Genomic DNA, 10,430 nt, shown 5'->3' with positions numbered 1-10,430 from the left:
GGGATATTTTATAAATGACATTTTTACAAGCATTTAAGAGCAGTTGGAGGCCACGGAAGGAGTGTTGTATGGCGTTGAAGCTCGTTTGGAGGTTTGTTAGCACAGTGTAGATACTGTATGTACAGTGCCTTGCGAAAGTATTCGGCCCCCTTGAACTTTGCGACCTTTTGCCACATTTCAGGCTTCAAACATAAAGATATAAAACTGTATTTTTTGTGAAGAATCAACAACAAGTGGGACACAATCATGAAGTGGAACGACATTTATTGGATATTTCAAACTTTTTTAACAAATCAAAAACTGAAAAATTGGGCGTGCAAAATTATTCAGCCCCCTTAAGTTAATACTTTGTAGCGCCACCTTTTGCTGCGATTACAGCTGTAAGTCGCTTGGGGTATGTCTCTATCAGTTTTGCACATCGAGAGACTGACATTTTTTCCCATTCCTCCTTGCAAAACAGCTCGAGCTCAGTGAGGTTGGATGGAGAGCATTTGTGAACAGCAGTTTTCAGTTCTTTCCACAGATTCTCGATTGGATTCAGGTCTGGACTTTGACTTGGCCATTCTAACACCTGGATATGTTTATTTTTGAACCATTCCATTGTAGATTTTGCTTTATGTTTTGGATAATTGTCTTGTTGGAAGACAAATCTCTGTCCCAGTCTCAGGTCTTTTGCAGACTCCATCAGGTTTTCTTCCAGAATGGTCCTGTATTTGGCTCCATCCATCTTCCCATCAATTTTAACCATCTTCCCTGTCCCTGCTGAAGAAAAGCAGGCCCAAACCATGATGCTGCCACCACCATGTTTGACAGTGGGGATGGTGTGTTCAGGGTGATGAGCTGTGTTGCTTTTACGCCAAACATAACCTTTTGCATTGTTGCCAAAAAGTTCAATTTTGGTTTCATCTGACCAGAGCACCTTCTTCCACATGTTTGGTGTGTCTCCCAGGTGGCTTGTGGCAAACTTTAAACGACACTTTTTATGGATATCTTTAAGAAATGGCTTTCTTCTTGCCACTCTTCCATAAAGGCCAGATTTGGGCAATATACGACTGATTGTTGTCCTATGGACAGAGTCTCCCACCTCAGCTGTAGATCTCTGCAGTTCATCCAGAGTGATCATGGGCCTCTTGGCATCTCTGATCAGTCTTCTCCTTGTATGAGCTGAAGGTTTAGAGGGACGGCCAGGTCTTGGTAGATTTGCAGTGGTCTGATACTCCTTCCATTTCAATATTATCGCTTGCACAGTGCTCCTTGGGATGTTTAAAGCTTGGGAAATATTTTTGTATCCAAATCCGGCTTTAAACTTCTTCACAACAGTATCTCGGACCTGCCTGGTGTGTTCCTTGTTCTTCATGATGCTCTCTGCGCTTTTAACGGACCTCTGAGACTATCACAGTGCAGGTGCATTTATACGGAGACTTGATTACACACAGGTGGATTGTATTTATCATCATTAGTCATTTAGGTCAACATTGGATCATTCAGAGATCCTCACTGAACTTCTGGAGAGAGTTTGCTGCACTGAAAGTAAAGGGGCTGAATAATTTTGCACGCCCAATTTTTCAGTTTTTGATTTGTTAAAAAAGTTTGAAATATCCAATAAATGTCGTTCCACTTCATGATTGTGTCCCACTTGTTGTTGATTCTTCACAAAAAAATACAGTTTTATATCTTAATGTTTGAAGCCTGAAATGTGGCAAAAGGTCGCAAAGTTCAAGGGGGCCGAATACTTTCGCAAGGCACTGTATTTATTCATTTATCTTCTGGCAAATCTAATAGGAGTGATCTACTAAGTAGTTCTTGATACCGTTTTGTTTTTTACTTTTGCAAATGTATTAAAAATCAAAAACGTAATTATTTAATTTGCATAAGTATTCAGACCTGGTTGGGCCACTCAAGGACATTCAGAGAGTTGTCCAAAAGCCACTTGTCTTGGCTGTGTTCTTAGGGCTCTCTGGAGCGGTTTACTCTCTGTACTTTGCTCCGTCAATCTTTCCTTCAACCCTGACTAGTAACCCAGTCCCTGCTGCTGAAAAACATCCCGACAGCACGATGCTGCCACTACCATGCTTCACCATAGGGATGGTTCCATTCCATTGAAGAATTATGGAGGCCAATGTGTCTTTAGGCAAACTCCAAGCGGGCTGTCATGGGCCTTTTACTGTTTAGTGGCTTCAGTCTGGCCACTCTACCATTTTGGGGACCTTCAATGATGCAGAAATGTTTTGGTACCGTTCCTCAGATATGTGCCTCGACACAATCCTGTCTCGAAGCTCTACGGACAATTTCTTCGACCTTGTGGCTTGGTTTTTGCTCTGATATGCCCTGTCAACTGTGGGACCTTATATAGACAGGTGTGTGCCTTTCCAAATCATGTCCAATCAATTGAATTGACCACAGGTGGACTCCAATCAAGCTATAGAAACATCTGTAGGATGATCAATGGAAACAGGATGCACCTGAGCTCAATTTCGATACTCATAGCAAAGGATCTGAATACTTATGTAAATAAGGTATTTCTGTTTTACTTTTTTAAAGTAAATGTGCAAACATTTCTAAAAACCTGTTTTTGCTTTGTCATTATGGGGTATTGTGTGTAGATTGATGAGGACAAACATGCATTTAATCCAGTTTAGAATAAGGCTGTAACGTAACAAAAATTTTAAAAAGTAAAGTGGTCTGAATACTTTTCGAATGCACTGTATATAACAATGTCGAGTTAAATGTAAACCGTGATTGACCACTTATTCCAGGACAGTAGGTGGCAGTATGCACCTTAAACCTTTATTTGCGGCCCGCTATTAAACCATAGAAGAAGCTACGTCGTTTGACCGCGCCATCTCCACAAGCAGGCACATTTCAATGACAACCTGCATATGTAACATATATTAATTACAGAATAATAGAGCCACATAACAATGCAACGAGCCGTTTTCAATGCACACATTGCATTGCATGACTGGACGCATGTTTTCAGTCCTTTGAGGATACGACAATGTTGTTTGAAGCACAGAGGTAGGCACTCAATGCTGTTTAGCCTAGATTTAATGACTTAAAATGGGTCTGTAGGTAAGTACTTAAAAAGTGCCATTGTAATGTACACTGTGTCTGTGAGTTCTGTTGCAATGAGACAATAATCCAATACAACAGTATGATACATATGGCACTTGGAGGATAGACCATATTCTGTGGTGTGTCCCCGCAGGAGCGGGCACCACTCTACTGGGTAAAGAAGGGGCCATGGCCTGTACTGTGGCTGTGGAGGAGAGCATCTCAGAGCACTACAACAGCCAGATCAGAGCCCTCATGGAGGAGGACCCAGACAGATACGTAGAGCTGTTAAAAGTAAGATAATGAACCATCCCTCGTACCATGGGCCCTGGAGTTTTTCCTGACCAGGAACATCACTGGGCTCTATCAAGAAAAACTCTGTGCCCCAGCTAGGGCTCTTACTTGGTTTACAGTAGCTTCTATAGCCACAAAGTCAGATTCCACAGCCAAAAAGTCCAAATGTAGGCTTTTTGGTCTTTCATTTCAGGTTAGGCATAAATTTAGCAGTGTGGTTAGGGTAAGTTTTAAAATCAGATTTCAAGAAGAGAAATTGTAGAAATGGATGGGATTTATGACTTTGTGGCTATAGTAGCTAGTGAGGACCCGTTTATTTTCCTGGTCAGGTAAAACCCTACCCCTATAATTTAATAATGCATACTGTACTTTGTCTTGAGTGTTTGTTGTCTTGATTTCTGAGAAGTGAATGTGGCCATTTATTTTCCATACAGTTAATAAAGGAATTCCGAGATGATGAGATGGAACATCATGATACAGGACTGGAGCACGATGCTGAATCTGTAAGCCCTCAATCTCCCACTTTGATCTTTAGGTTTTACTCTATTTAATCCTTTGGTTAAGCTTCTGTTGTTACGCTGTTATTGACAACAGCTATGGCTGGTGGAGTGAACCTTAATTGAGTTCAGTTCTAATAATAATGAATCATAATTTGTTTACATTTCTAAAGTGCTTTTCATAGAATCTCAAAGCGCCTCAAGCAAAAATCAAGCAAGCAATATATCATGATCGGTCAATATTGATGTTGTTGTTGCATAGTGATGTCTCAGTGTTTCCCAGTCTTTTTATGTTGTGGTTTATTGTCCCTGGATCATTATGGGTTTTTCTTTAAATTTATTCCATGAAAACAAGGAAGGGATTCCGTCTCATTATCTCCCACTCAAATGCTTTGATTCCTCCAAAACTGGGTCATGGTGGGAAAGATTGCATGCGGCTTGGGAACACTGTGGTGTTACATTCCTTCACTGCTTACTGTCAAACATCATATGCTTTGAACTCTTCTGATAAAGGTTGTCTTGTGTTGTCTTTCTTTTGTTTCAGATACCCGGATACAAGCTTTTGAAGGGTGCAATACAACTTGGCTGCACAGCCGCAATATTTGTGTCTCAGCGCCTATAAAGTAATCATTAATTCAGTTTCTCAAAGATGGTTTTCTAAAGAATATAATGATTTAAGTGATGTAAATGGATTTGTAAATTGTATTAGTAAAGTGAACCTTGCTACTTTATACAATGTAATAGTCAGTGCACTTTTCCAAAAAAGGACTCCCATCAAAAATAGTTGTTTTGTCCAATTGTAACCTAGATGTTGTCATTTACTTCAATGCTAGCACTAGCAGACAAACCATATAGGTACCAGCTCAATGCTGAAACCTCTCCGAGTTGGCATCCTATAATAAGCAAGTTGTCAAAGAGATATTGGTGGGAAAGTTGGTGTAATTCTACCCTCTGTCTGGTCTAGGTGACGGGGATAGTGTGTTATCCTGCTATACTAAGGTATTGTGGTCATCACTGACAGAGCTGGAACCTACCTTCCTTATCTAGATCATTTTGTAACATCATTGATACTAAGTAATGTACTACATACTGTAATTACCTATCTGTCAGGTTTAATTGTTTGAATGACTAATCACCTTTCCACTGCAACCCCCCATGCCTTTGTTATTCCCCAAAAGATACATGTCTAACATATCTCTACCGAGGACATATCGATAATGGCATTGTCACGCCATCACCATACCTTTCAACAAACTATCCTCTTTCACACATTGTGTCATAAATCACAATGAACAATGGCTTGTCAGTCCAGATGAATGGTTAAGCCTCTTACACAGCTGTTCCAGTACATTAGATCAGAGTGAAAGAAGGATTGACAACTGACGGGTGCTGGCAGGGGGGGGTCTAGCTAATCTATGCCGTTCAGCGCTGCAGAGAAAAGTGTCCCGGTGGTTCAGTTTACTCCCCAGAGACCCCTGTACTGACTATAGGGATTGAAGTGTCCTTATAGTATGTTCTATACTGATGTAATGCCTGAGATCTGCCCTAGCCACTTCAGATGCAGTGTATAGTACACATCAGTTAGCATAGAGAGACGTAATGACCTTCATTCCACGTGCAATGTCTACGATAGAATGTAAAGTAGCAAAGAGAGAATACAAAGTAGCTGCGTTGTTGTTGGTGCAACAAAGAGGGTTTAAAGGAACAGTGTGATATCATGTTTTTGACATATTATTCTTCGACAGTACCGATCCTGCTCTGTATGCGAGGGTGCCTCTGGCATCCAAGCCACAGCCCACTTATGTGTTTTCTGCCCCTGCCGGCCCATGAACAGCCCGCCGAACTGTTTCCGCCCCCAACCAAGGCCCATGAACGGCCCGCTGAACTGTTTCCGCCCCCAACCAAGGCCCATGAACAGCCCACTGAACTGTTTTTCTGCCCCAATGTCGAGAGACATGCTTTTGTCTTGACATGAGACTACTGTAGATGTCTGAAAAAATCTAACAAACTTTAATTTGGAAGTGTAACGTCGCTTTAAACTTCACTAGGCATTGTGTGTATGTGTGCGTTTCGCCACCTGTACCCCAGCTGTTTTCTGCCCCTACCGGCCCACTAAGGAGTCATTTCTCACTGGGGCCAGGCTGCTGGTTCTCAGGCAGGGAGTTATTTTCCCCAGCATGAGTTCAGAGGAGTTTTTTTTAGATGGGGTGGGTTTACATATCAGACCTGACCCTAAAGGTTAACATGCTGTAACTGTGCTCTTTTTGTGCCCTCTGCCTTAAAAATAGCCCCTCCCCCCTCATGTAAATCACCGAGCGGGCCGGCTGGCACACACCCCAAGATGGACAAAACTACTCAAACGTATTACGAGTCCTATACCGGGAACACTTTGTTTAAACCTTACCCGTCCACCCAGCGTACTATTAGCAGTCCGCGATGACTTATGACGACACAAACAGAAACGCACATGTCTGTGCAGTTGAAGTTGTAAGTTTACATACACCTTAGCCAAAAACATTTACACACAGTTTTTCACAATTATTTAGTCCTAGTAAAAAATCCCTGTCTTTGGTCAGTTAGAATCACCACTTTATTTTAAGTATGTGAAATGTCAGAATAATAGTAGAGAGAATTATTTATTTCAGATTTGATTTCTTTCATCGCATTCCCGTGGGTCAGAAGATTACATACACTCAATTAGTATTTGGTAGCATAGCATTTAAATTGTTTAACTTGGATCAAATGTTTCGAGTGGCCTTCCACAAGCTTCCCACAATAAGTTGGGTGAATTTTGGCTCATTCCATCTGACAGAGTTGGTGTAACTGAGTCAGGTTTGTAGGCCTCCTTGCTCGCACACACTTTTTCAGTTCTGCCCACAAATTTTCTACAGGATTGAGGTCAGGGCTTTGTGATGGCCACTCCAAGACCTTGACTTTGTTGTCCTTAAGCCATTTTGCCACAACTTTGGAAGTATGCTTGGGGTCATTGTCCATTTGGAAGACCCATTTGCGACCAAGCTTTAACTTTAACTGATGTCTTGAGATGTTGCTTGAATATATCCACATAATTGTCCGTCATGATGCCATCTATTTTGTGAAGTGCACCAGTCCCTCCTGCAGCAAAGCAACCCCACAACATGATGCTGGAATTGTGATACAGTGATTTATAAGTGAAATAATCTGTGTGTAAACAATTGTTGGAAAAATGACTTGTGTCATGCACAAAGTAGATGTCCTAACCGACTTTCCAAAACTATAGTTTGTTAACAAGAAATGTGTGGAGTGGTTGAAACCCTAAGTTTATGTAAACTTCCAACTTCAACTGTATGTATGTAGGTGAAGTCTTTTTTTGGCATGATGGGATACACAGACTGACATGGATTGGTTTGCTCTGTGACCTAGTCCATACCCCCTCCCCTCTTCCTTGGTACTATGTTCTCATGTACCTTTTAATACCTTATGATATCACAGCATAAAGATACAAGTGTACCTATCTGAACCGCCAATGACTCTCTTTCAGTATTAATAAACGCTGGCTTATAGGCTACCCATCATCAATCATAAAGTTCCTGCTTTAGCTCTTGTTGCAAAACAGTCTATAAATCTGAGGGTTGGACAAACAAAGCGTCTCTGCAAGCTGTGCATTTGGCAAACGCTGCTAATAGGCTTACGGATATCTGGCAAGAGAATTGCTAATTGGCTACTAATATACACCACACAAAAATACACTATAAACACACACTCATCACCAGGGTCTTGACCTGACTGCAGTTCAGTGTCATAACTGACTTCAGTGGGCAAATGCTCACCTTCGATGGTCACTGGCACGCTGGAGAAGTGTGCTCTTCATGGATGAATCCCGATTTTAACTATCAGGCAGATGGCGGACAGTGTGTATGGCTTCGTCTGGGGGCGAGCGGTTTGCTGATGTCAGCGTTATCGGTGCCCCGTGGTGGTAGGGTTATGGTATGGGCAGGCGTAAGCTACAGACAACAAACACAATGATATTTTATGATGTTAACTTGAATACACAGAGATAACGTGACGAGATCCCGAGGCCCGTTGTCGTGCCATTCATCTGCCACCATCACCTCATGTTTCAGCATGATAATGCATGGCCCCATGTCGCAGGGATCTGTACACAATTCCTGGAAGCTGAAAATGTTCTTCCATGGCCTGCGTACTCACCGGACATGTCACAACTCTGGATCGACGTGTACACAGCATGTTCAAGTTCCCGCTAATATCCAGAAACTTAGCACAGCCATTGAAGAGGAGTGGGACAACATTCCACAGGCCACAATCATCAGCATGATCGACTCCATGCGAAGGAGATGTGCCGCGCTCCATGAGGCAAATGGTGGTCACATTAGGTACTTTTAAGGTATTTGTGACCAACAGATGCATATCTGTATTCCCAGTCATGTAAAATCCATAGATTACGGCCTAATTTATTTATTTCAATTTATTGTCTTCCTTTATATGAACTGTAACTGTAAAATCTTTGAAATTGTTGCCTGTCGCGGCTTATATTTTCGTTCAGTGTATGGCTTTGCAGCTTTGCACATGGTTTCATGTTTTTTTGAGCAACAATTAGGAGTTGAATATCATTGGAATTGTGATAATAAACTCAGCAAAAAAATAAACGTCCTCTTACTGTCAACTGCGTTTATTTTCAGCAAACTTAACGTGTAAATATTTGTATGAACATAATATTCAACAACTGAGACTAACAGAAATGGAATAATGTGTCCCTTAACAAAGGGGGGGTCCAAAATCAAAAGTAACAGTCAGTATCTGGTGTGGCCACCAGCTGCATTAAGTACTGCAGTGCATCTCCTTCTCATGGACTGCACCAGATGTGCTTCTTGCTATGAGATGTTACCCCACTCTTCCACCAAGGCACCTACAAATTCCCGGACATTTCTGGGGGGAATGGCCCTGGCCTGGCCCTCACCCTCCGATCCAACAGGTCCCAGACGTGCTCATTGAGGGATTGAGATCCGGACTCTTCGCTGGCCATGGCAGAACACTGACATTCCTCTCTTGCAGGAAATCACGAGCAGTATGGCTGGTGGCATTGTCATGCTGGAGGGTCATGTCAGGATGAGCCTGCAGGAAGGGTACCACATGAGGGAGGAGGATGTCTTTCCTGTAACGCACAGCGTTGAGATTGCTTGCAATGACAACAAGCACAGTCCGATGATGATGTGAAACACCGCCCCAGACCATGACGGACCCTCCGCCTCGGTGTAACACTAAGAATCTGACCATCACCAAAACCGCAACTCGTCAGTGAAGAGCAATTTTTGACAGTCCTTTCTGGTCCAGCGATGGTGGGTTTGTGCCCATAGGCGACGTTGTTGCCGGTGATGTCTGGTGAGGACCTGCCTTACAACAGGCTTACAAGCCCTCAGTCCAGCCTCTCTCAGCCTATTGCGGACAGTCTGAGCACTGATGGAGGGATTGTGCGTTCCTGGTGTAACTTGGGCAGTTGGTGTTGCCATCCTGTATCTGTCCCGCAGGTGTGATGTTCGGATGTGCCGATCCTGTGCAGGTGTTGTTACACATTGTCTGCCACTGCGAGGACGATCAGCTGTCCGTCCTGTCTCCCTGTAGCGTTGTCTTAGGCGTTTCACAGTACGGACATTGTAATTTATTGCCCTGGCCACATCTGCAGTCCTCATGTCTCCTTGCAGCATGCCTATGGCACATTCACACAGATGAGCAGGGACCCTGGGCATCTTTCTTTTGGTGTTTTTCAGAGTCAGTAGAAAGGCCTCTTTAGTGTCCTATGTTTTCATAACTGTGACCTTAATTGCCAACTGTCTGTAATCTGTTAGTGTCTTAACGACCTTTCCACAGGTGCATGTTCATTAATTGTTTATGGTTCATTGAACAAGCATGGGAAACAGTGTTTAAACCCTTTACAATAAAGATCTGTGAAGTTATTTGGATTTTTACTAATTATCTTTGTAAGACAGGGTCCTGAAAAAGGGACGTTTCTTTTTTTTTGCTGAGTTTAGTATATTTAGCAGGCTTGGGATACCTGATGTTGTGGAATGAAATCTTTCTTTGTCACAGCGAGAAATAAAAAGTATGTTGCATACTATTTATTGAAACAGGAACTTACCACCTATAGATAAGCTGCATGAGACAGTTGGGTTCTATCAATAAGATACATTACCTATTTGGTGGGGCTCTGGGGGGGGGGCTTTTCTAAAGTTTGATCGTCACATATTATTTCTGTTCCAGATTAATAGTGTTGACAGCTTTATAGCCAAGATGCAAGTCTTTTAAAAAAGCAACAAGTGTACAACTGCATTTTTGGCACAGCTTTGGGTGACAAACTTGCTGTTAAATAAAAACATGAGTGACGACTCCGTCATGATGCAGGTGTTAATAACAGTTAACCATAAAACCCAACGTCTAAATTAGCACCTGTTTTCTAAATTAGCAACGATACTCGAGTCTACGACTCAAGCAGAAATGCATCTTTTTTTATGACGCAGCGTAACGTTCTTCATTGACATTTGACATGATATTATGAAGCTATTTTTAGCATCCAAACATGGCAATCAGGAG

The 10,430-nt window shown here is 42.3% G+C and overlaps 1 protein-coding gene across 1 annotated transcript; it reads left to right on the top strand.

Annotated features, from left to right (window-relative positions):
* The first annotated feature begins 2,998 nt into the window (after positions 1 to 2,998).
* Positions 2,999 to 6,063, top strand: LOC121841568 (5-demethoxyubiquinone hydroxylase, mitochondrial-like). The gene is made up of 4 exons (XM_042310657.1): positions 2,999 to 3,018; positions 3,177 to 3,348; positions 3,783 to 3,851; positions 4,390 to 6,063. The coding sequence occupies exons 1-4, from the start codon at positions 2,999 to 3,001 to the stop codon at positions 4,465 to 4,467; spliced, it is 339 nt and encodes a 112-aa protein (XP_042166591.1). The 3' UTR covers positions 4,468 to 6,063.
* Positions 6,064 to 10,430: the final 4,367 nt, after the last annotated feature.

The sequence above is a fragment of the Oncorhynchus tshawytscha genome, linkage group LG32 (assembly GCF_018296145.1).
Source record: "Oncorhynchus tshawytscha isolate Ot180627B linkage group LG32, Otsh_v2.0, whole genome shotgun sequence".
NCBI classification, from domain to species: domain Eukaryota; kingdom Metazoa; phylum Chordata; class Actinopteri; order Salmoniformes; family Salmonidae; genus Oncorhynchus; species Oncorhynchus tshawytscha.
Note: the sequence above shows the minus strand (reverse complement) of the source record. Positions and strands in the feature narration are given on the sequence as shown.

Bases quoted from the DNA above. Each gene is read 5' to 3' on its own strand.
- LOC121841568 (XM_042310657.1), top strand. From the start codon at position 2,999: ATGTTGTTTGAAGCACAGAG. The intron at 3,019-3,176 runs GTAGGCACTCAA...TGGCACTTGGAG, and splicing joins ATGTTGTTTGAAGCACAGAG to GATAGACCATATTCTGTGGT. The intron at 3,349-3,782 runs GTAAGATAATGA...TTTTCCATACAG, and splicing joins GATACGTAGAGCTGTTAAAA to TTAATAAAGGAATTCCGAGA.